The sequence below is a fragment of the Myotis myotis genome, unplaced genomic scaffold (assembly GCF_014108235.1).
Source record: "Myotis myotis isolate mMyoMyo1 unplaced genomic scaffold, mMyoMyo1.p scaffold_m19_p_10, whole genome shotgun sequence".
Taxonomy (NCBI): Eukaryota; Metazoa; Chordata; class Mammalia; order Chiroptera; family Vespertilionidae; genus Myotis; species Myotis myotis.
The window spans coordinates 38,103,347-38,129,411 of record NW_023416314.1 but is presented as its reverse complement, the minus strand read 5'-3'; the positions used below and the strand labels follow the sequence as shown (position 1 = coordinate 38,129,411).

Sequence of the window (26,065 nt, the reverse complement as noted above, 5' to 3'; positions counted from 1 at the left end):
TTCAACTGAAACAAAGAGAGAGGCTCAAGGACACCGGGATCTTGGGGTGGTAGATACTGGGGGATTTGGTGAACCAACAGTGACTCTCCTAAGACACCGAAAGGGTCAGAGACAGCTGGCTAGTCTGTCCAGGAGCAGAGAGGAGGAGAAATGGCTGTGTTGGGGTGACTTGTGCTGCTGGTTATGTCAAAGAATGCATGGTGCAGTTTCCATGGCCAGATGGGCAAGAGGGCCACTTCCAGGAGCAAAGAGATCTCAGCAGGAAGAAGCTGGAGGGACTATAGGATGTACAGGGTGGAGGAAGGAGTATGGGTCCAGCAAGAGGGATTCACCTTTAGCAACGTACCTGCAGGGAGAGGTCGCAGTGATGAGTACGGGCCTCCAGAGAACCCAGCAAAACACCCACAAGACAGAGTCCAGAGAGAGCACCTGGACACCCCTGGAGCAGACCAGAGTGCAGAAGGGAGAAAGTTTGGACTTCAAGTAGACAGACATCTTGACTATAACATGGGACTAGACATTTTAATGATTAGAGAACTTTTACTATGAAATTTGCTGAACAAGTTATAGAACTTGCCCCAAATTTCATGTAGGGGTGGTGGAAGAGCTTGCCCCACTGAATAAATTTAAAAGGATTGTGGAAAGCAAAGATAAAGTCACCTTACAGTTATGTCCTGAGTTGCATTTGTTCAATGTAAACATTACATTTACAACTAGTGAAAACATACCATATACCAGAAGCTCAAATAATTAATTTACATACCTATCGCTTCTCGGCCTTTTGGCTAAGATCAAGTGTAATTAATTTACATACTTTATCTATTTCAAACCCACCCTTTGAAATAAAAGTTATTATACCTATTTTACAGATTAGGACATGGAGACTCAGAGAGGTCAAGTGACCTGTCTAAAGTCATAGAGCTGGTAAGTGGTGGTGCCGGGACCCAAACTCACAAAGACTCCAAGCCTGACTCTTTATATTGTCTTTGCTTGGGACTCTGGCAGCACAACCTGTGCCTAAAAAAGGGGGTTCCCAGCTTGGCCAGTGTTGCTCAGTGGTTGAGCATCTACCTATGAACCAGGAGGTCACGATTTGATTACCAGTCAGGATATATGCCTGGGTGTGGGCTCAATCCTCAGTAGGAGGCAGCCAATCAGTGATTCTCTCTCATCATTGATGGTTCTCTCTCTCTCTCTCTCTCTCTCTCTCTCTCTCTCTCTCTCTCTCTCTCTCTCTCTCTCTCTCTCTCTCTCCCTTCCTTTCTGAACTATATATGGGAGCTTTTTTGGCATCTTGAAATCACAAGTACATTTCTTCCGAATTAATTCTCATGCATCCAATAAAGATTTCACTACAAAGACTAAAAGGCTTTGCTCTAAATACTAAGAGACACAACATGTACTTTTAAGATTTGCGATCAAAGGAATTGGAAAGAAACAGTTTATTTCACAGCTGCCATCATTTGACTATTTGTCAAAGGATTAATATAAACTGCTGTTGTCATAACCAAATAAAATGATCAAAGAGGCTAGATGTGGATCTGAATTAAAGTTTGTGCAAGGGCCGGAGACACGGTGGGTGTGTGATGGCGGGTTACACGGAGGGAGCTCCTATAGGGAGCGAGAGAATAAGGGAGGAGTGCCGGCTGAGGCTGAGTGGGGTGAGTGGGAGGAGAGAAATTAAGTCACTGAGCCCGACCGGCGCGGCCCAGGGGCCGAGTGGTGACTTGGGAACCAGGAGACCCGGGTCTGATTCCAGGTTGGGGCACATGCCTGGGCTGTGGGCTCGATCTAGCAGGGCGCGTGCAGGAGGCAGCTGATGAGTGATTCTCTCTCATCATTGATGCTTCTCTCTCTCCCTCTCCCTTCCTCTATAAAATCAATAAAAACATATTTTTAAAAAAGGAAATAAGTCAGTGAGTATAAGCCTTATTGACACAGGAGCACAAGTTCCAATTCCTGTTCATAGGGTACGCATTGATTTCAGTCTCTCCTATTGATACAGTTTAAATATCCACAGCAATGAGATACCTAGAGCAGGGAAAAGACCAGGGCCTGCCTTAGAGAAGAATGCCTGACAGACACACTGCTGGACTTCAAGTCTGTGTCTCTGTGAGTCCATGTGCAGGTGCTCTTGTAATTATAGTCACTACTACTGTCATCACCACCATCATCATCACTGTCTGAGTGCATAACTGATCTTTCTGTCCCAGTCCTCTCCCTGAAATCCGCCTGCCAGAGTTGGAGAACCAGCAGGTGACTTGGGCTTAAACACGTCCCACCTTCCGGGGTAAATCTCGTGCGTCTGTCTGTCTGGCTCTGGTACCACAGTAATACTGGCCTGACAGAATGAGCTGTGAAGTGTTCTCTTCTACTTTTGGGAAGAGTTTGTGGGGGAAAAAAAAGAGTATTAATTCTCCTTTGAATGTTTGGTAGAATGCTCCAGCTTATTTGTTTTTGTAAACCATTGTACCTAGTGCATAGTTGACGTTGACAAAGGATATTGAGTTGAAATAAATCTATAGATTCGTATCTTATCTGATGTAATTTATTATGAATATTTTACTTAAATATTTAAAAGAGTCTACTTGATATATGATAGACTATTACAAAAGTCTGGACTGGAGGCCAAATTTTAGACTATTTATAGTTGAATTTTATAGTTGTGACCTACTAATCAGTCCTAAAAATAAATTCCCTCAAATCCCTCCGGGTGCCCAGTGAAATTCACTCAACCAAGTCCTGCACTGAGTTCCAGCTTCCTACCTGTATCCCTCGTAAACTCAGTATTCATTAAAGGAGTTCATAACCACATTTTACACGCAAAATGCTTAACTTAGAAAGGCTTCAAAAAAGGTAGTGAGTGAGTTTAAGTGTTCCATTAATAACAAGGATCTATTGCCTTTTAAGAATAATTGTTCTCAAACTCTGAGTGTCAAACATTACTAGAGAGTTCCACTCTTTCCACCCCTGGGGTAAATCCCTGGGATCTGTATTATAACATGTTCCTTGGGTGATTCTAAGGAACACACTTTGAGAAAGACCACTTTAAAGCTTTGGACGAAAGGTGATGAACAAATGAAACAGGTTCTGTAAAGGGCCTGGCGCAGTACCTGGCTCCAGGCGGCAGGCGTTGGGTGCCAGTGTGACTAGTTTAAGTACAATCTGAATTACTTTGAAGAAGGCTGCATCTGAGTAAAATTTAACCATTGGTGGGACTGTAGGCCATGTCTGTTCCACAATCCCCACTCATTCTCAGCAACAACAAAGCACGGCATACCAGAAGGAGCTTGGGTTTGGAATCCCAAACATACCATTTATCAGCTGTATAACTGCAGGAAAGCCACCTGACCTTTCTAAACCGTAGTTTCCTTACCTGTAACACAGGGGCAACATCACCTACCCTGTGTGGCAGTGTGAGGATTTAATGAAACACAGTGGCGGTATGTTTCTTAATGGACCTTTGCCCTTTGCGAGCCCCCTTCCCACACTTCCTCCTGCAGATGGGATTATTTAACGGAGGGTCAGATCATAGCACAGAAGCACTTTCACAACTATGAGGACAGACAGCTGTCAGGTGCTGTCTTAGCTAACAAAACTCAAATACGAACGGGGCGGGGGCGGGGAAGAGGCAGATTCGAAGGCTGGTGACCAGAAGGTCACAGTGACTCAAAGATCACATCTAGATCCAGCTTCTTTCATTGTGTGCTTCTGAACACAAACCTGAACATGAGCCAAGTGAACTCCAGCCAAAGGAGAACATGCTTTTCTCCTCAGGTGCTTTGATATATTTAGGAGGAGACAGGAAGGACCATCAAGGTCAAGTCTAAAAGGAGATCAATGAAAAGCGATTATTTCTGCTGCCCCAGGAGAAAGGCACTGGGTATCCAATTATGATACTTACAGGGAATAATACAATTCCATCCAGCAAATGCCACCTGCAAAGGTATTTTTGGTATATTTTGCTGCAAGGGACACCAAGTGTGTGTGAATGAGTAAATTTCTACCCATGGCAGAATTACCTCTTAGGGCACCATCTAGACATCTCTTACTTTAAACTCATTAATTTTATCAACAGATAGTTTTAAATGCTAAGAGAGTCTCTTCTGATTCTTTTTATATCCATTTCCTACTCGGGCTTTGGGTTCAAATGGTTAATTCTGTGACCTTGGGGGCAAGTTAGTTTACCTCACTTATTTAATTCTTACTTCAACACTATTAACTCTATTCTATTTTTAGAAAAAAAGAGGTGTGGGGGTGCCTTACCCAAGGTCACTTAGCTAGTGAGTGGTAGACCTACTGGTAACCCCCAGGAGGCTCTATGTTCTCATCTATCCCAACTCTGGGGACTTGCCCAAGGACACCAAGTTAGGTGGGCAAGAGCTCTCTTTCAGATGATCTTCTGGGTCTTTTCCTGTCCAACCATTTGAAGTTGTAATCTGCCAGAGGGAAGACTCAATGTGTAATTCTTGTGGGAAAGTGTGTAAAGAAATGCCTCTCAAAAACAGGTAGTCATGCCCTGGCTGGTGTGGCTCAGTTGGTGGGACATCATCTGTGCACTGAAAGGTGGCCGGTTAGATTCCTGATCAGAGCACATGCTCGAGTTGTGGGCTTGATTCCTAATAGGGGGCATGCAGGAGGCAGTCAATTTATGTTTCACTCTCACAATGATGTTTCTCTCTCTCCCTCTCCCTCTCCCTTCCTGTCTCTAAGAATCAAATTTTTAAAATCTTAAAAACGAACAGATCGTCACAAGTGAAGCAGGCTCCATGAACTTTATATGCTCCCCCAATTCTTAGATGCAAGTAAATATATCTCTCTTCTTCCTTTCTCACAGAATACATATCCTCCGTTACCATCATTTCTGCCTTTTATGATTCTAAAATGTACTCAGGGGTGTATATAAAAAATTTTCAGATAAAGAGCATGGCTCTTCTGGACTAGGAAAGAATGGAAAGAGAGTGTGAGGAAGAAACTAAAACCAACCTAGAGTGTAAAGACTGGGGAAGCGTCATGGAAGTTAGAGTCCTCTATCCATCCCTCCAGCCAGCAGGCCAGCCAGCAATTCCTAGAGCCCTGAACTTTAGAGCAGGTAGACATTCCAGAGGTCATTTAAAGCAGTGCGATAATTTTACAGGTTGGGGAGATGAAGTGGAGAGAGGAAAAGTAACCGCATCAAGTCACTCAGCGAACTCGTGGCCAAGCTGGAACCACGCCCAAGCCTCTCATGTCCTCGTCCAGTTTTCCCCACCAGACTAGACGGATTATTTTAGAGTTGCTCATATATACTGTCATTACAAACAACAATATATAAGATCTGCACAAAAACCTAACAGTTTGCAAAGTGCCATTACATAAGCATTTCATTTCAGTTACCATTTACAGGGCAATTAAAATTGTTCCACCGTGTTCTACACGTTTCCTGGTGTTTGCTCATCAATCCCCATTCCATAGGACTTGGGAAGGCAAATGACCTTTCCAACAGGTCCAGCTGCCTGTTGTCTTTTATGTTAACCTTCACATAACTTGAAATTCAATCTCCCTTCTCTGGCCAATACTATGAGCAAAACATATGATTTTCCATTAGTGTTTGTTGAGTGATTGGTGGGTGGTGCTCAATAATGTTCTCATTCATTTATTCAACATATATTAACCTAGGTGCCGTGGATAGGAGATTGGGACACACTAGAGGACAGAACAAAGTCCTTGCTGTCCTGAGAGCAGTGACTCACATTCCAGTGAGGGGGATGGACAATAAATCAATGAGCAGTTCTATATTGTCAGGTGGTGTTAAGTTCTTACAAGACAGAGGCTGACAGAGTCCCAGGTGCTGTGCCGTGTGTATACATATGTGCTGTGTTACCTAGAGTCCAGGGTGGCCTCTCTGGTGAAGTGATGTGTGAACAGAGACCTGAAGGAAGTGAGCTTTGTGGACATCTGGGGGAAGAGGGCTCCAGGCAGAATGCTAAGACCCTGAGGCCAGAGGTGTGAGTGAGGAACTGAGGCCAGCGTCAGGGAATTGGAGCTAATGAGGGGAAGAGGGGGAGGAGTGGAGATAAGATCAGAGAACGAAGGCAGATGGGGTAGGGCCTTGCACGTCAGAGTGAGGGATTTGATTTGATTCTGTGTGAGACTGGGAGCCACTGGAGGATTTGAGCACTCCCATCTAGCGCTGAGCCACATGTTTTGCCTTCTGTTTCAGGAGGTTAAGAACAGGCACTGCTTGAGTAAAGAGGAGGCATGGCAACTGGATAGGAGGCTACTTCAGTAATCCAGATGAGAGCTGACCGTGGAGTGGGCCATCGTAGCTGTGTCCTATCACCAGGCCAAGCAAAAGAGACTCTGAGTAAAGATATTTGCTGAGCCCTGTCTGGTGTGTCTCAGTTGGTTGAGCATCGGCCAGTGCACCAAAAGATTGCAGGTTTGATTCCCAGTCAGGGCACATGCCAGGGTTGTGGGTTCTATCCCTGGTCAGGTCAGGGTGTGTGTGGGAAGCAGTCGATCATTGTTTCTCTCTCACATCAATGTTTCTCTTTCTCTCCCTCTCCCTTCCTCTCTCTCTAAAAATCAATGAAAACTTTTTTTAAAAAATATTATTTTATTGATTTTTTACAGAGAGGAAGGGAGAGGGATAGAGAGTTAGAAACATCAATGAGAGAGAAACATCGATCAGCTGCCTCCTACACACCTCCTACTGGGGATGTGCCTGCAACCAAGGTACATGCCCTTGACCAGAATCGAACCTGGGACCTTTCAGTCCGCAGGTCGACACTCTATCCACTGAGCCAAACCGGTTAGGGCAGGTCATAGTTCTTTTTGGCCACTCGAAGTTTGAAGCGACTCACGGAGTTGTTGAGGCGAAGGGAGGCATTTTGGGCAGCCAGGGGGCTGGGAAACACAGCCACGATGGTGTACAAGGCAGCAAGGTCTGCATGGCGACCATTCTCAGCAGTCTTACCACTGTCCCCCCCGCCCCCTGCAGGCAGCCCCTGAGCATCCTTGAGCCACTGGATCTTGGCGCCGGACATGGCGAGCTGAGTGAAGAGCTTGTCCGCCTCCGTACGAGTGATGCCCTCAGGAAGGTCTGTCACCTCCAGCACCCGCCCCAGGATGACATCTGTCATCCCCAGGCCAGTGGAGGCAGATTTGAGTGCTTGTCTCTTACTCCGCTTTCCATGCTTCAATCCATCTGTCCCTGGTGCACTGTGTAAGTCGACTGGCCATGGAGCAAAGGACGGCAGATGGACAGATTGTACTGTGATGGCTGGCCCAAGGGGGAGTAGCGCCCATCACCCTGTGCTGGACCCCCAGGCCGGGGGAACTGTGTAAGGACGGGAAGGGGACAGAGTCCTGTGCAGATACTGCTGAGGCTGGTGACAGGAGAGGGTGCTGGAGACTGGGTAGGAGATGTGACGGGGCTGCTACTCATTTGTGTGTTGGCCTGCGGGCTACTGTCAGGGTTGTACAGGTCTCCAGGTTTCTGCCCCCGCTGGTCCATGCTGTAGTATTTACAGTGACTCCACTGGACCATGGATGGGTTCTGGGGAGACGGGGGTCCATTAGGGACATTCAGCTGCATGACCACCACACCTGGTCCAGAAGGTGACACTCCTGAGAACTGCTGTGGCATCTGTGGTGGGCTGCAGGGAAAGGGAGACTGAGGCATCTGGTACTGCTCAGAGCTGGGAGGCTGCAGAAATCCCACAGAAGGGCTCGTACCGTTCTGCTGAGCCGCAGGGATCATGCTGTCGTACACTGGTACCCCTCCTGCTGGGAGACCCCCTTGCACAGATTGGCTTGCAGGGACCATCATGGGTTGCTGGAAAGGCGGCTGGACCACATTTTGCGAGTCGTTACCCACTGGGACTTGGTAAGAAGGCAGTGGAGTATACTGAACCAGCGGGCCTTGCATCTGGCCTCCCCATGCCACTCCTCTGGTTGCTGAGCAGGCCCTGGTTCTGTGGTTGCTGGACCCCTATCATGCCTTGGTAAGCCGCCTGCTGCTGGTTAGGCATCATGGGCTGTAAACCAGGCTGTGGGGATAGCTGAGGCAACTGTTGACCACGTTGGGGGCTGTAGGCCACCGGGTGAGAGAGAGGTCGATATTGCTGGTTGGAGTTAGGATACTGTCCAGGGGGATAGTAAGAAACCTGGATTTGCTGAGGAGGCTGCATATAGCCCTGGGGTGGCAGGACTTGCTGAGTAGGTGTTGCATGGCTATAGGTGGAATAGTTGGAAGCGGGGAGGGGCTGTCCTGTGGACGCCATGATGAAGCTAGTCTGCTGAGGGTGCTGGGAGATAAGTGGGGGCTGGAACAGAGCTGCGGATGGGTCAGCTGCTTCAGTAGAACCTTGGCGGTTAAGGCTCATCTGTCCAAATGGGTTGCTGAGGTCATCTGCCTGTGAGATCATGTGATTATTCAAGGGTGGCTGTTGCTGAGACATGGGTGGAAGAGCAGGAAGTTCCTGCTGCTGCTGTTGCTGGGCAGTACAAGGGAGAAGGCTCCAGACAGACTGGGATGAGGTGACTTGGTTGCACACTTCTGGGGCACCTAGAGCCATACCTGGCCTGGAGATCCTTCCTGCACTGCCAGCTTTACTGTTCCCAATGCTGTCACCCCGGGTGAGGATAGAGATTCCGCTGAAACTGCTGGCTTTGGTTACAGGGGGCCGCATGCTTCGAACAGAGCCATCAGCGTCCGTGCTGCTCCAAGGCCGTGGCTCCAGGGATTTGAGTTCGCTGTCTGTGCTGCTCTGGCGGCTGCTCGAGGTGCGGCTTAGCCCCTCACGGTTCCCCCTGATGTCATTTAGATATCCGTTCTGGCCAGTCTCTCGGGCAAATATTCTCTCTCGGACCCTTTGATATTCCTCCTCTCTCTCTTTTAGTGACTTGCTCCTCCTTCCATCCTGCAATGGAACTCTGACCTGGTTATCAGCTCGGTCCATACTGGCATCATCTCTCTTGAGAATGAATCTCTGTTGAAATTCTGTATTTTTCTCATCCTTTATATGTTCTGAGAACCTCTGCTCAGGGATTCTTGTGTTACTGGTTTTGTTGATGATAACAGCTTTTCCAGTTTGATCAACATTGTGGTCCATCCCAAAATAGGCAGTTACCCAGTGTAATAGCATCCGGTGATATGAGGTCATCTGAGGGAACTTCTTGAACTGGATATTGTTGTCATTAATAAATTCCAGAATCTCCTGTTCTAATTTTAGCAGCATCATTCTGTCCCTTGGGTTCTTTTTCACTGTGTTTACAAGAAATTCATGTAGGTCTATTCCAGTGGAGTCCGTATATTCTTGGCTGGAGTCTCTAGACAGCATCTTCCTTGGAACCTTTTCTTTGTTTTTGTCCTTGTCTGTTGGGGTCCAACCCCAGCAGGTCCAGGGGTCCCCAAAGGTGTGGACAGAGTTGGCGAAGAAGGAATGACACTAAGACAGCGTTCTGTTGATCAGCAGCCTAGCCAGGATCTCTAGCCAAGTTCTGTCTTTTATTGTCTTGTTACATCTGTATTTATACCAGTTGATTTTAATCCTGTCAATTTCTAGTCCAAAGGTAAGGGCGTTTCTTATCTCCATTCCAGGGAGTAAAGATTATGTAGCTTAAGGGTGATTGTTCATAGTTAAAGTGATTAACTACCTGTCTGGCATTTAGTTAAGGGTTTTTTTTGTGTGTGTTTTTTTTTTTAGATTTACTTGTTGATAGATGTGTATTTGTTGTTCATAGTTTGTATCTTTACCATTTTCTTCTTCTTCATCTTCTTAAAGGATACCTTTCAGCATTTTAGATAATACTGGTTTGGTTGTGATGAACTCCTTTAGCTTTTTCTTATCTGTGAAGTTCTTTATCCGACCTTCAATTCTGAATGATAGCTTTGCTGTAAAAAGTAATCTTGGTTGTAGGTTCTTGGCATTCATCACTTTGAATATTTCTTGTCACTCCCTTCTGGCCTGCCAAGTTTCTGTTGAGAAATCAGCTGACAGTCGTATGGGTACTCCCTTGTAGGTAACTGACTGTCTTTCTCTTGCTGCTTTTAAGATTCTCTCTTTGTCTTTTGCTCTTGGCATTTTAAGTATGATGTGTCTTGGTGTGGTCCTCTTTGGATTCCTTTTGTTTGGGGTTCTCTGTGCTTCCTGGACTTGTATGTCTATTTCTTTCACCAGGTAGGGGAAGTTTTCTGTCATTATTTCTTCAAATAGGTTTTCAATATCTTGCTCTCTCTCATCTTCTGGCACCTCTATAATTCGGATGTTGGTATGCTTGAAGCTGTCCCAGAGGTTCCTTACACTATCTTCATATTTTTGGATTCTTTTTTCATTTTGCTTTTCCGGTTGGGTGTTTTTTGCTTCTTCATATTTCAAATCATTGACTTGATTCTTGCAATCCTCTAGTCTGCTGTTGGGAGTCTGTATAATATTCTTTATTTCAGTCCGTGTATGCTTAATTTCTAGTTGGTTTTTTATCACAACCTCGAGGGTCTCATTAGATTTCTTGAGGGTCTCATTAAGTTTATCAGCGGTTTCTAGAAAATTCTTGAAAAACCTTTGGTTTTGAACTCTATATCCAGTAGTTTGCTTTCCTCCATTTCTGTCATTTGTGTCCTTTTTCTTTGTCTCCTCATTTTTTTATTCTTCGCTGTGTCGATAGAGTGGCTTTCTGTACTAGGTGTCCTATAGGGCCCAGTGGCTCAGCCTCCCCAATTACCTGAGGTAGACCCTCTTGGTGCACCCCCTTGTGGGCTTTGTGCACAGTCTTCTTGTAGTTAAGCCTTGATTGTTCTAGGTAACACTGGGAGGGATTGACCTCCAAGCCAATTGGCTGTGAGAATCAGCTGTCTGCAGTGGGAGAACTTCTGTGCTGGAGACACCCCTCCAGGGCAAGACTTGCTTCAAAGGGGCTTTGGTGCTCACTGAGTCTGCCCCCTGAGTGTGTCCTTTATGAATCCGAGGAGCTGCAATCTAGATGGTCCCACTCTGACCACCAGGCACACTGGCTCCTGGATCTCTAAGGAGGTGCTAACCTAGCTTCTGCCTGAGGCTATCCAGCAGGAGCCAGCTGTGACGCAATGCAAGTTGCCCTGGGGCCTTCAGCCAGCTGCAGTTTGTTAGGTAATTATCAGATTGCAAAGGGCCAGGCCTTTCATATGCAAAAGCCTCCATGGCTTGGGCAGGGCAGGGTCCCAGGGGATCATCAGTCCTGCCCTCAGAGGCCCTGCTTCTCAGTGTCCTGGCAATCACTGCAAGCACCCCGGAGAGAAAGAGTTCTGACCAATGCCAGACAGTCTAGTTTCTCCCGTATGAGCTTGGGTCCCCAGAGACTCGCCCAGAACTGGAGCTCAGAGCTTGAGACTCCCTCCCGATTGAAAAAGACAACTGTGTCCTCAGCAGCCAACCCTCTCTGCATGCGCCTCTGTACCTCTGTATTTTACTTCTGCACCGCACCTCCTCTGAGTCTCGGTATGCTTTTCTCTTTCCTTCTAGTTGTAGAATTTCCACTCAGCCAGCCTTCCTGTGGTTCTGGATGATGTCCGTTCTGTCTTTTAGTTGTATTTTTGATGTGGTTGTGCAAGGCAGCAATCCCCGGTGTTTACCTATGCTGCCATCTTGGTTTCTCCGAAAACTTTTTTTTTAAGAAAAACTATTTGCTGAATGAATGATATTACACAGGAAGTCTGTAAAAAGTCCTAAGGGCAAACAAATGACAGGATTTACTCTACCTTATGAGAGAGGGGACAGAAATGTAGAAGAGGACATGAGTTGACTTTCGATGATTAAGAAATCACCAAAGATGGGAAGCAGAGGGCTTTTCATGCCCAAAATGGAGAAGGCAAATTCCACAAAGACCCCCGACGTGTGGCTGTGGTCAGGGCCCTGGAGGGTAGGGAACAAGGGGGTGCATGACAGTCAGGGAAGCCCAATGGAGGGGAGCCAGGACTGCGTGCTGAGAAGCCCTGATTACATGTCTCCACTCCTCCTGTCAAGAGCTGGGCCAGGTAGGCTGTTCAGGACACCGTTTCTGCCTCGGGGCTTCCGACCTGGTTTTGATGGGGAAAATAAGACATTTTTGGGGGGCTAGCAATCTGAATCTGAGCCAGTAACCTAATGCACATTCTTGATAGCCTATAATTAAGTCACTGCCCCTTTCTCCACAATCTGGTCTTACAAGACCCATTTACCTAAATACATTTTACCAAGGCCATAAACCATGAACAATACACAACCCCTGGAGGGGGTTATCAGCACTGGTACCAGGCCAGGCCTTTAGGTGTGGTCTCACGGCCCCCATCCCAACACATGGGGCTTTTTGCAAAGCCTGCGAAAGGTCCAGAAGTCCCATCCATATTTGGGGGACAAAGAAACCAAAGGATATAAAGGGAGAGCTTCCTCCATATTGGTTTGCTCAGGATTTGGAGAGAAACAGTCTCCCCTGAGTCACTGTACTAGTACATGCAAAACATCTGAAAATAAATGGGTTTCTCCTGTATCTCCAAGTACTCTCCGTGTATTTTCTGGTCACCTTGTCAATTCTGCAACAGTTTCAGTAGAAGGGACATTGAGGTGCTGGAGCTGGGGACCAACAACTGGGACCCTGCTCCCTGTCAGGCCATGTGTCCTTTCCAGCTTTATGAAGCCCTGGGCAGGGGAGCCGTGGGTGGGTGAAGCCGGTCGTGGTTGCTGCTGCTCTTCTGTCCTAGAGCCTTCAGAATGCCGTCACTCACCCAGAAATGGGCTCTTCAAACCACAGGGAAGACTTGGACTCTTCTGAGGAACATGTATTGATGAAGAGATACACTGGCACTTCAAAAGTCTCCCTTTTCTTTTAATGAGGGTTTAGGGGCTATTAAAACTCTATTTGTCATCTTGTAGCTATAAAGAGATGCCCTTTTATTAGTCTTTCACTGAGCTTTCTCACACCAAACTACTAATGAGGTAATTACCAACATAATAATTACTGCAGGATCACTAGACGAGTGGGAAAGAAAATGTGGAGCAAAATAAGCAGCCAGGATGGGGCTGTGTCAGAGATCTGGTAAGAATGATCTCAACGGAGGGCAGTAAACGGAATGTTTTCCAGTTCCTAAAAGGAGAGATACATCACCAAGGTTTCTATAAAAGCAATCCGCTGGAACCAGGCTTTTAACCTCCCCCTGGGGATCCAGCATCTTCTTCGAGGCCGTTCGGAGGGAGAGCAAGGGGCTTCTGCACTGGAACACAGCTTTCTGGAAACCTCACCCACCCTCCCTCCCCGGAAGCCTTGGCGAGGGACTGAATACATGGAGCCTCACTTTATTGAAGTAAAATGGGGGAAATGTGCCTTGGAGGTCTTCCGGGAGGATTAAAACCATCAACGCCAAGGGCAAAGAGCGGTGCTTCCTCCGAGTCACTCCCCTTGACCCCTTCAATCCCCACCGGGTGGGAAAGCGTCTGCGTGCCAAAAAGCCCAGTTAGGCGAGGCCAGAGGACTTAGCAATTATTCAATGATTCTTACCCATATGTTTTCCCTTTAAAGTGCCAAAACGACTTTCGGTTAGCCTGTCAGTGCCTATTTTTAAAAACTGAGGTAAAAATAGGAACCCATGGGGATAAACATGGAGTTTGTAATCACACAGCTGTGTCAGAGGCCCCGCTGACGCTGAGCGGAGCCCGCTGGCAGGAGGAGGACGAGGCTGCTCGGTGCCTCCTTCCAGAGGCTGTGGGGGCATCTGTAACCTTCCTCCCCAGCGGCTGGCCTCGGACAGGACAGCGGAGCAGCGGGAGGCAGGGCTTGGGGTGGATCTCTCTGCTGCCCATGTGTTTCATACCTGGCTCGGCTAATGCTACCTGCGGCAGGCAACCCAGACGTAATTCCTGATGAAGGAGCGGATATGCACACCAGTCAGAGCCTGAAGAGTGGTGAAGGCTACGCTTTAGGAAGTACAGAAAGATCTCTTTACACTTGGTGAGTATTTTACCCTTTAGAGTCTGACTGTGACCAGTATTGACTTCTCTCGGCTGCTCTCCAGCTGCAGTGGGAGTGAGGGGCTTGTTAAAGGCAGACCCCTGGGCCCCAGCCTCAGAGTCTGATTCTGGGTCCCAGAACTGCACTTTAAACCAGCACTCATGCGGTTCTGATGCAGGCCCATGAATTGTGTCCTAGGAGACAAGCACGGAGGGATTTGCTTGATCTGCACGACAACTCTGGGATATAAACAGAATAAATATTGCTCAGAGGGTTTCAGTCATTGGCCCACGGTGGGCAACTTGCCAGCCACTGGAGGAAGGAAGCTGGGACTCCCTCTCCTTACCCCGCCCCGCTGAAAAGCCATTTCTTCCATTAAGTCTTTGTCAGATCAAGTATTGAAATGATCTCTTCCTCTTAGCACCCAAAGTGTGCTTCTTTGTTCCTTGCAGCTTTCCACCTTCTACGCTGCTAGATTAAGTGTCTGCCTCATCTCTGCATTAATAAGCATCTTTTTATTCTGGTGTTTTGGCATCTGTGGCCTCACTGACCCTGGGGAAACTGACCCCACCCTTACCCCAGGGCTAGCCATTCCTAAAGACAGTAATGGTTTCTTTCACATGCAAACCAACCAATCCAATGACCATACACCACCTCCTCTATTGGGCTCTCTATTCTCTTGCCCTAATCATCCCAGCGCATTGCATCAGACAACTACAGACAGCCCCCAGGCCCCAGAGCCCACTGAGTATATTCAAACTAGCCAACCCTTAAACTGCTTAGCCTGCCTCACCCATTTCTTCCTGGAAAAGCCACAATGAAGGCCTTTCCCCCCACATTTTCTGTCACTCCTGCCTTCTGACCAATCCTGGAGCTTCCCCAGGTGGCCCTGCTTGGCATGGGGTGACCTGTCCCTTCCTCTTGAGAATAAGTGTCCTTTCAGTGGCAGTGGGCCTGACCTGCTGGCTTCCCATACCTGATAACAAAGCCCACATGGCAAAGCAGCCTCCGCTACTACAGCAGAAACAAACTGAAGACAGGCCCGTTCTCTCTCTGAACAGTTATTAGATGAACTCAGTGTCTTGTTTACTTGTGGGTGTTCAAAAATATTTGTTGAATTTAAAAAGTTAGTCAAGAAACTTAAAGCCTTCTATCAATAACTGTGTTCACTTTGGGGGGAGGTATAGAATTTTGAGTTGATTTTTAAGCTGCTCCCAAGCTTATGTTGTTTTTCTCAAGCAAAGGTGTAAAAGTGGATGGTGGACCATATGAGTGGTTGGGTGATCACAGGCTCCCTTCAATCATGCAAGGAAAGTAGTTACTGATGCTGAGTGGAAAACGACACAGTTCCTCCTCTCCAGTTTGCCATAAAAACAGACAGTAGTGACTCATAAACAAACATTTAAAAGGACAGAAATATTTAAAAGGGCAGAAACACATCCAATAAAATAAACTCAGCTATTTATAGTGTCTTGAATGAGCGAACTTTACAATACTTTTAAATGATGAGATGTGAAATATGTGAGCAAGCAAAACAGAAGGATGGAGCTGAGGGCTGCTTGGTGAGAGAGAAGAGAGCACTGGATCAGGAGTCCAAAAATATTCAGATTCAATTCCCTGCTCTGAAGCCCACCTCTGTGTGCCACTCATAGGCAAATCACAAATGCAGCTGTCAGCTTCAGCTGTCACATCTGTAAAATGCGAGGTCAAAACAGATTACTTCTCAAACTCCCTCGGGTCACCAAACTGCCACTGGATTTAAGGCTTTGAAATGGGAAAGAGGAAAAGAAAGATGAAAAGAAAGAAGAGAGAGAGAGAGAGAGAGAGAGAGAGGAAGGGAAAGGAAGGGAAGGGAAGGGAAAGGAAAGGAAGGGAAGGGAAAGGAAGGAAGGGGAGGGGAGGGGAGGGGAGGGGAGGGGAGAGGAGAGGAGAGGAGAGGAGAGGAGAGGAGAGGAGAGGAGAGGAGAGGAGAGGAGAGGCGAGAGAGGAGAGAGAGAGAGGAGAGGAGAGGAGGGAAAAGAAGGAAGGATGGAGGGAAGGGCGGGAGGGAAAAAATGACATTCATTATGATGTTTTGAATTAATAGTGAAAAGTTGGAAGCAAGTAAAATGTCCGATAATAGGAGAATGGTTAAATAAAATGTGCTACATCCATGTGTTGGAACAATAAGCAATAATTTAACTGATGTAAATAGGGGTTTGTAATGCCTTGAGAAAAATTAAAATACACTAAGGAGGCCCTTATTAAGCCCTCATCTGCTGCAGCTCCCTCCCACATCCCGGCTAGCCCTGTTACAGCTCAAGATCATGCAGAACTGGGTGAGCTGATCAGAAAAAGAACTGGAGTAAACAGTGACTCCATCTGAGAAACACCGATTGAAATGGCATCTTGGTCTCCCCAACAGGTTTGCACATTTCGGCTGGTGATACTCACTTTCCCCTCAAACACAACTGGTCACTTAAGGATGCAGCACCTGCCACTGGGGCATAAGTGCTCTGGGGGCAACAGGAACAATAAGGCCTCTGGTTGCACCAGTAAAACAGAGAAATGATCCAGATCTATGCGTCTTACCCCATTATGTCACATTCTAGGGTCAACAGCATTTCAAATCCCAATGCTCTGTCCAGAGATATCTAAGCAAAGCAACCCCTCATGCTTTTCTCCCTATTGGAAGCATTTTTTCTTTAGGCACCGGTCTGACCAACGTTGCTTAAATACCCAAGAAATACCAATTCGAACGCTGGTGAAACGACTGAAATGGGCACTGCTAGCTGAGATGGCACACGAGCGTTTACTCAGGAATATCAGCTTTGGATCAATCTGTCTCGTTGGCCTCAGTTACTCATTTTTAAAAAAAATATATTCTTATTTATGTCAGAGAGGAAGAGAGAGGGAGAGAGAGAGAGAGAAACATTGATGAGGAGAATCATTGATCAGCTGCGTCCTCCATGCCCCGCACTGGGGGTTGAGCCTGCAGCCCCGGCACGTGCCCTGACGCAGAATCAAACCATGACCTCCTGGTTCATAGGTCAATGCTCAACCACTGAGCTACACCGGCCAGGCTCAGTTACTCATTTTCAATCAGGCAGATTCAGGATGCAAATGCAGGGGGCATGTCACACAAAATCCCGTGTTTTTCTCAAAACTAAATGCCTTACTCAAAAGAACTTTGTAGAAAAGTGGAATGAATACAGTACTGGCAATGCATGGTGTCAGCCATATAACAATATGTATAGAGAAAAAGATGAACTAACACCAAAATTGAAGCATCTGCTTATGAGTGGTGGGATTTGAGGTGACTAAAATCTTCATTATCTACTTTTCTACTAAATTGTACTTTTTTAAAAAACTGAATTTCTTTTAAAGGAGGGAGGGAGAGAGGGAAGGGGGAAGGGAGGGAAAAAGACAGAAATGCTACAGTGCTGTTCAAATGGCCTCAAGTGGTCCTTGTGGGCGCAGCTGTGCGAGCCAGTGTTTTCTGGAGGTTTCCTCTGAGTGCCTGGACGGTAGGCTGGCTGTGCTCATGCCCATCCTTGCTCTCACAGCTGACTGCCTCGCACTCCATTAAACACACACCAGTCTGTCACTTTTGGTTCCACTTGATTTCCATTCTCCCTTCTGGCTGGTAGCCATGGAGTCCTCTTGGCAACCTCCATACTGGTTCCCATGGATACCCCTGACTCCCAGACAGGCGGCAGCTCTGAGCAGATGGTCACCAGCACTGGTCAGGGAACAGGCTGAGGGGACCTCTGAGTTATCCATCACCCTGCATCTTTCTGTTCACCCCTTCCCCAACACATCACACAAACACACACACACCCTTTCTTAGATCCTGCCCTTGACAAGGGACTCATAGCCTTTCAAATATCACAAATAGACATCAATGGCTTATCTTTATTGAGCACCTCTTGGAGACAATAACTTGTGAAGCGCTTTGCATACAAAGGGAAAGAAATGATTTACCAGGCCAGTTTAAGGAGTTCAGTTTTTCTGACCCAACTCAAACATGACTGCTTGGGCCAAGTTTTTTGGGGATTCATGTGGACAATTGGTGTGCATGCGAATAGCCTCAGAAGCATCCTGAAAATTCAGGTTCCTGGGTTCGACTTTAAAAATTCAGATTCAGGAAGTCTGGGGTAGGACCCAGGAGTCTGGATGGGGCCCAGGAATCCGCACTGTAAGCAAGCACTCCATGTGACTCCAAGGCAGGTGGTCTAGAGTCCACTTGAGAGAAAACCTTCCCTAGCTCAGGTATTCTCAGACTTTACAGTGCTCCTGGGTCTTGTTAAGGTGCAGCCTGACTTAGTGTGCCCAGGCTAGTGCCTGAGATGCTGTACTTCTGATTAGCTCCCAGGTGAGGGTGATGCTGTAGGTCCGTGGACCACACACTTTGAGTAACAAGAACCTAGATCAGTGGTTCTCAACCTTGGCTGCACATTAGAATCATCTTTTTAAGATCCTGATTTCTGGGCCTCATCCTCCAGAAATTCTGTTTCTTTGTTACTAATGTGGCCTCACCCCATAACAAAGAAACAGAATTTGCGGAGGATGAGGCCCAGAAATCAGGATTTTAAAAAGATTCCCAGGTGATTCTAATGTGCAGCCAAGGTTGAGAACCACTAACCTAGATGGTCAGCCAAAAGCCCAGTTAGATAAGCCAAAGGGCTTAGCAATTATTCAACTGTTTGATTCAGAGAGAGCGAAGAACAGTGACTCCACTTCCTGCCGGTAAACTCCATAAGCCGAACCGTACCCAACACATCCACTGTGCCCACAGTGCCCACATTTCTAGTCGTATCCCTGCCATTCCCTGGCAGGAAGTCTATGCCAAGGCCTCTTACACCACCCCTGTTTCCTGTGCTTGGTGTCTCACACCTCAAGCCTTTGGACATGCTGTTTGGGGCATCTGGAATGCACGACCCTTACCTCTCGACCTCCATTTCCTGGAACCTCGCTGACTACACCGCAGCATCATGGCACGCCCTGTCTATACGCTGTCCATACATCACCAGCAACCAATCAGAAGAGACAACCCAAAAAATCTCATTCATAACAGCAACAAAATCTAGAAAACATCTGGGGGCAGAGGGGGTGGGGATGGGAGAAAAGGGACCTTTTTGAAAGATATAAACAAAGACCTGAGTAATGGAATGACATAGCTTGTTTATACAATGAAAGGTTCAATATTATAAAGATATCAATTTTCTGATTAATCCATTACTTTAACCCAAGCCAATTCAACATCTCAATAATAATTTTTGTGGCAGCTGAAAATTCAGCCCAAACTAAATACGGAAGAGTAAATGTCTAAGAAAGACCAAGACAATTCTAAAAAAGATCAACCAAAGAGGAGCCTGCCCTGTTAAAAATCAAAACCTAATACAAGGCTATCACAATTAGGTATCCAGGTATTTGTTAGGAATAGACAGCAGGACAGTGCAACTAAATAGAGAGCCCGGAAACAGATCCACACAAAAGAGGGAACTTGCTATAAGATAGAGGGAGCTTTTTAAATCAGGGGACAAGAATGACCTGTCAAACAAATGGATGTGGAACCATTGGCTTTCTACATAGAACATGAAAACGCATCCCTATTTCACACTATGCATAAAAATGAATTCCTGGTGTATCACAAACCTAAATGTGAAAAAATAAACCTTGTAACCATCAGAAGAATATATATAAAAAAAGCGTCTACCACGTCAGGATAGTAAAGTATTTCTTAAATTGGGAATAAAAAATCATAAGCCATAAAGGCAAGGACTAAACACACTGAATATACTGAAATAAGAAATTGCTGTGTGACAAAAGACACTATAAACAAAGGTAAAAGACAAGCCACAAGATGAAAAGATTAGGAATCAGAATCAATGTAGCTCAATAAAAAAAGATATCACCCTAATACAAGCATGTCAAGCTCAAAGGCTAACACGGGCCAAATAAACGAGGCATGCGGCCTGCGGGCCGGAGTGTGACATGCTTGCCCTAATAGGACCATAGGCATAGCGTCCGAATATGCAATCCACAGAAAAGGAATGCAAAATGTCAATAAACACATGAAAACCTTAATTTCACTAAAAATCGGGGAAATAAGAATTTAAAAATATATCATTACCACACTATGAAACACAGAAAATTATAACTGACATTGTAAGAAAAAAGGATACTTTTATACACTACTAGTTGAAGTATACTAGTAAATGAGTCAGTCAGTAAAAAGAAAAATGTTCCAATATCCAGTGAAATGTGAATAAGTCAAGATCCAACAATCTCACTCTTAACTCTTGAACCTATTTATTTATAAGACATGTATATGGATATTCACTGTTGCATTACTTGTGATAGTTACAAATTAGGAAACCCTAAATATAAATAAAGATAATTATGTGACATATTCATATATTGGCAGATTATACAGGCAATAAAAAGGAGGCACTGTATACGAATGGGGGTTTATGTATGCCTGTTTCTATTTTTCCAAGATATATAATGTTGAGTCCTGGCTGGGTGGCTCAGTTGGTTAGTGTCATCCCATACACCAAAACGGTTGCAGGTTTGCTATCCAGTCGGGGTGCCTATGGGAGGCAAATGATTGATGTTTCTCTGTCACATCAGTGTTTCTCTCTCTCTCCCTCCTCCTTCCCCCCTTCCTCTTCCTCTCAAATCAATAAACATATCCTCGGGTGAGGGTAAGAAATAAAAAAGATATATAATGTCAAGTGACAAAAAGTCACAGAATGCTACATAGTGTTGGACATGGTGTAAGTAATCATATACACACATACAGCAATGCCTCCTGTAGCTTATGGATAAAGAGGTATGCACACCAACATTATGACAACCTCCTGTGGGGCAGAGGGAGGGGCAGAATGGGTCTGGGCCAGGTGGGCAAAAGGAACTTTACTGTGGGACAGGGGAAATGTTTTAGCACCAGAAGAAAATGTATTAAAACTTTAAATTAAGAATATGGATGTTATGCTATTCTTTGTAGAATATCTTTTAAAGTTCTAAAAAAAAGAAAAAAGAAAGAAAAGTGCTTTGAAGATTTCTCAGACAAGGTACCACCAGATATTTAGACGAGAGCGGAGGCAGTATCAAATGGATAAACGGACTCCTTGGCCATGAACTCCCTCTTCAGTGCTCACGCTCCCTCTTCTATCTACCCTGTGTTATCTGCAGCAACCTGAAACACACACGATCTTTGGCATCATGCACTGGGGTTTCTAAGGGGATCCTGGAGTGTGGTTGAGTGAGAGGGGCCTGGGCCGAAGCCCTAGTGATAGGTGAGGAAAATGAAGCCAGAAGGGAAGCTTGTCCAGGGTCACACAGGAGATGGAGCAGATATCACGGCTCATCTCTGTCCTTCTGGTCTTAGCTCAAATGCCACTGGTTTGTTTGTTTGTATAGAAATTCTTTTTATTTAACAAATGATTTCTAACAAAATTTCAAGACTACATAGTTTTTTCTGGGTTGTTTTTCACAAGTGTCCGTTATTTAAGAATTTCCCTTTGAGCTCTGCATCAAGCTGGGATGGATGCATATGCATCTAAATGTTCACATTTTGAATTTGGTTGGAATTAGTTCCCGAAAATCATCCTCCTCTAGGTAGGCAGGAATTGAATAAATGAAAGCACATGTGCTCTTTTCTTTTTCCAGTATTAGTATATTTTATTGAGCTTTTTAGGGTCTATGTTTTCCTAATTGTATATTGACCATCCTCTTTAAGATGTTACTTCATCATCCTAATGATACCATTCAATAATCAGGCCACAAGGTTGGGTATAGGATACGCTAACAGATGATCATATTATACATATAGGATAGATAGCAGACTTGTTTTTGTTCTATTTTTAATCCTCATCTGAGGCTATGTTTCTATTAATTTTGGAGAAAGAGAGAAACATCAATGTGAGAGAGCAGCATCAATCAGTTGCCTCCTGTATGCATTCGATCAGGGATAGAACTTGTAACCTAGGTATGGGTCCTGACCAGGAATCAAACCTGAAACCTTTTGGTGTAAGGGATGACACTCCAACCAACTGCGCCACCCGCCAGGGCAGGGCTGCAGACTCTACTTTTACTATGATTATTTTTCCTTTGGGGACGCATTTCTCAAGTTCCAAAGCAGATAGGTCACCATGGTGTTACCTCTGTTTCTCTCACTAGCTCCTGGTCAGACATATGTGCTAGGTGCCAATAACCAGGAAACAGTCAAATATTTCCACGATGCTGATGGGTGTGAATTAGCTGAAAACATTACTTATCTGGGTAAGTTGATACTTTTGAACAGGAAGTTTATGGCTAGATTCTTCCACCATTACCGCCCGAGAGAATGGGGGTCAGGGCAGTTCTTTCCCAAAGTCTGTGTCTATTCCCTTAAGACTATAGCATTTTCCCCTTTGTGGTCTGTCCCATCTCCCTCAAATCTCCTTGTGTCCCACAACCAAATATATATTCTTTCAAGCCAAACACAGAATAAATTACTTGATTATAGTATATATAGAGTATTTAAGGTATAAATTGTTTTTAAAAATCTATGTATGTAGTCTCACCATATGACATACAGCTTACTTATTAGATTCATAACTAGCTAGAGCTCTAGGTCTCACTAAGCTTTTGCGATCTGAAGTCTTTAGTGCTGATTCTTGGGGTTTTCACTCCCTTTGTCTTTTTTCTGGTTTCAGGTCCACTCTAATTCCAGCTTACTGTATTTTTCCATGTAGTATAAGATGCGCCACGCCTCCCTCCCCCCCCCCCCCGCCGCCCCCCCAACTTTGCCAACCCAAAATTAATAAATCAATATTTTAAACATATTGCTGGGTTTTCCTCTTAAGGCCTTCTCCTTTTTTGGCATCTTAAGGTGTTGTTCTTCCTGTTTTCTCCACTGTCTGATCATACACTCAGTGGGAGGAGGTACAAATGGTCTCTCTGCAGCTCTATTTCCATGCTCTTTTGCACAGCTGATTACATTCAGTTTGAATTTTACAGAGTAAGACAATTGCTTACCGGTATTTATCTTTGACATCTTTATGGGCTCAGAATGCTCTGGTCACACTCTCCGCCTCCATCTCCACTTCCAATTACGGCATCAGCTGGCGTCAGTAACAATAAGGCTCATGATTGGAGGAAGCCTGTTTGACAGGTATGGGCAGCTACGCACCTGCAAAGCTCCCTCCTCGACTGACTTCTGTGTATAAGACACCCCTCGATTTTCAGTCTAACAATTTTAGAAAAAAATAGCATCCTATATATGGAAAAATACGGTAATTCCTCCCACCCACTGAATCTCTTTTAGTGGTTTTCTCAGTGTCTGGCCATTTTGTTTTCTCTTCACCTGTTGTCAGTCTACAGCCTCTTGGATCATTCAGCTCATCTTGTGTTTTCCTAAAATGGCTCCACTAATCTTCATATTTCCTCTTTCTTGGTCTCTCATTTCTCTACTACATTCTCTTTGTGGTAAATGCCCTTCTTCTCCCTCGCCACCAGAGTCCCTCTTGGCCTTTATTTGATTCTCTACATCGATGTCAAATGCCACTTCTTCAGAGGAGAGCTCCAACTCCTGGTCTAGGTTAGGCTTGTCAGCTCCCATTAAAGGCTCTGTTAGCACCTTGTACTTTCCCTGCCTAAAATTCATCACAGCTGTATTTAATAACGAGCCATTGGCATGCATGTAACACCGTATCTATCATTACACTGCTCATTCCACAAAGAACTTTGCCTTGTTCATAGCTGTAATCCAAGAACTTAGTTCACAGCCTGTTCTGGGTGACTGCTCTCCTGGTACCTAAACTGGTATGCATTTGGATTCCATGCTCATTTATTAGTATTAATATTTATAATTACAACTGCAAGGGCATTAATGTTTACAATGCATTTTCACATCCACACAACATATGATATATATATATATATATATATATATATATATATATATATTATATATATATAATATTTCCCCATTTTCTGGAAAAGGAAGTTGAAGCTCAGAGACTTGAGATAACTTTACCAAGGTTATATAAATAAAAAGGCTGGGATTTGAACTGAAGTTTATCTGATGCCAAGATGTTTGGTTGACCCACTGCACCATGGCTACCAGATCAGTAACTATGATTACTAATTTCTCTTTGGTTCTTCACTTTTTCTTCAGAATCCTCCCCTCTTCTACCACCCCCAACCCTGAAGACCTTTCTTGGTTAAAAGCATACATGCTTCTGCTGCTGCATCATCTTCTCCTACTTCCTCCTCTTTTTCCTCCATCAGCATCATCATCATTGCCATCATCTTTCATCATCACATTTATCCTTATTATTAAAGTAGGAATGAACACAGAGTAAATCAGGATCTCCCAAACACGGACTTTACCGTCAAATCCCGAGAGCTTAACTCAGTGTCTTCATAGGAAGTACTCAACAAATACAGGGTGTCCCCCCAAAAAATCACAGGGTATACACTTTAACAGCCAATAGTTCCATTTTGAAAATGAGAGGTATTTTAATAAACACTGCCTTTATAATTATTCATAGTGTGTGTATACATTTTGGGGGACACCCTATAAAGACTGAATTGAATTGAATTAAAATTGTTCATTCACAAAGTAATACTCTGTACTAAAATCCTTCCATTTAGATAGAGATGAAAGAAGCACTTATAAAGTATCTCCTTCTCACAAATGTGGTCTGGCTTAGGACTTTTATGATGTGTTAAACGCTCCCCGAGAGAATGGTGTTAGATTAGATTCTCAGCAGCTAGAAACACCCAGTCTCTCTCCAGTTCACAGCCAGCCTTTGGCAGACTCTGGAGAAATGCTGGGTCAGGGCTTGTTTGAGGAGTCATAACAACCCTCTCCTGGTAGAGCTCTCTTCCATGCTTTCCTTAGGTGCTGAATCATAGACAAGTGAAGTATGGCTGCATGCACCTTTTAATACCACATATTCCTTGCCCCTTTTTTCTTTTTAAGCCTTGTTCCAGCTCCAGGGGAAACCCCACACAAAATGGTCATAGCAGCCAGAAACTAACATTATTTCACAATGACGGCTCCTGTACCTTGTATCCTTGGTTGTCACGAGAGACGGGTTGGTTACCCATTATGTATGAAGACAAAGAAACTCTCACACATACATCAGTGCCTTGTTGCTTTCAGCTGTCAGGAAACAAGAGAGTGACTATGTCGCTTGGGAAGAATAAATGATGTGCTTTAATAAGGCACAGTCAAACCGAGTATTCTCAGGCACTCTGTTCAAGAGGTCATTTGCTAGTTAAATACAGAGTCTGAAACTTGTTATCACAGTATTCTGTCCTCAATAATACAGATCAGAGATTGGCAAACTCTGGTCTATGAGTCAAATCTGCCCCTCTACCTGTTTTTGTTCAGCCATGAGCTGAGAAGGGTTTTGCAGGTAAATATTTGCAATCAACATGATGAAAGGGAATGCTAATTTTTAATCCCATTTCAGCAAATATTACTCCCCTAAAAATCTATTCTTCTCATTAGTAGACCTTTATTACAAAAGATTTGCATTCAATTATTATTATACAGTAATTTCATCAATAAAACTTTTAGGAAATTTGTTCTCTCTTTTATATAATATTTAAGAGCTGACAAAGCCTAACATATGTACTATCTGTCCCTTCACAGAGGGTTTGCTGATCACTGACCTAGGCCTTTCCACACTGTGTCCTGCCATGTCACTCCTCACACTTGGAACACTTGTCATACCTGAGTATCTGCGGCTGCCCCACAGCTCTCCATGCGCCAGCTGTCCATTGGGCCTGGAATATGCCACTCCCTGCCTCCCTGATTGCTTTGCCGACTGAAATCAGACTGATCTTCCAAGGCCTAGCTCAGATGCTACCCTCCTGTCTGAAGTCTTCCCTGACCCTCCAAGCCGACTAAAAATACTCATAGAGAATCTTTTATCTGAACATTTCATGGCTCTCTTCCCAGAAATTCAGAACATGTACACACAGAAGTGCAAAATTACCTCTTTATATTAGCCAAGCAGACCTCAAACCCACTGGGGATAATGACAAGGAGGATAGTGGCTACCTAATGAGTGCTTACTAGGGACTAGGAACTATGCTAAGCACTGTACATACATCATTCATTCATTAGTTCAGTTAATAT

General features: G+C 44.9%; 2 protein-coding genes across 2 annotated transcripts in view; both read right to left on the bottom strand.

Moving 5' to 3' along the window:
- MAP6 (microtubule associated protein 6) overlaps window positions 1-26,065 on the bottom strand; it is a 78,419-nt gene that overhangs the window by 39,253 nt on the left and 13,101 nt on the right. The gene's annotated exons all lie outside the window — the stretch shown is intronic.
- Window positions 6,795-9,351, bottom strand: LOC118664081 (R3H domain-containing protein 2-like). Its single transcript, XM_036323966.1, is given in 4 exon segments — window positions 6,795-7,189; window positions 7,192-7,921; window positions 7,923-8,828; window positions 8,925-9,351. Coding segments are annotated over 4 exon segments (2,433 nt in total). The 5' UTR covers window positions 9,327-9,351.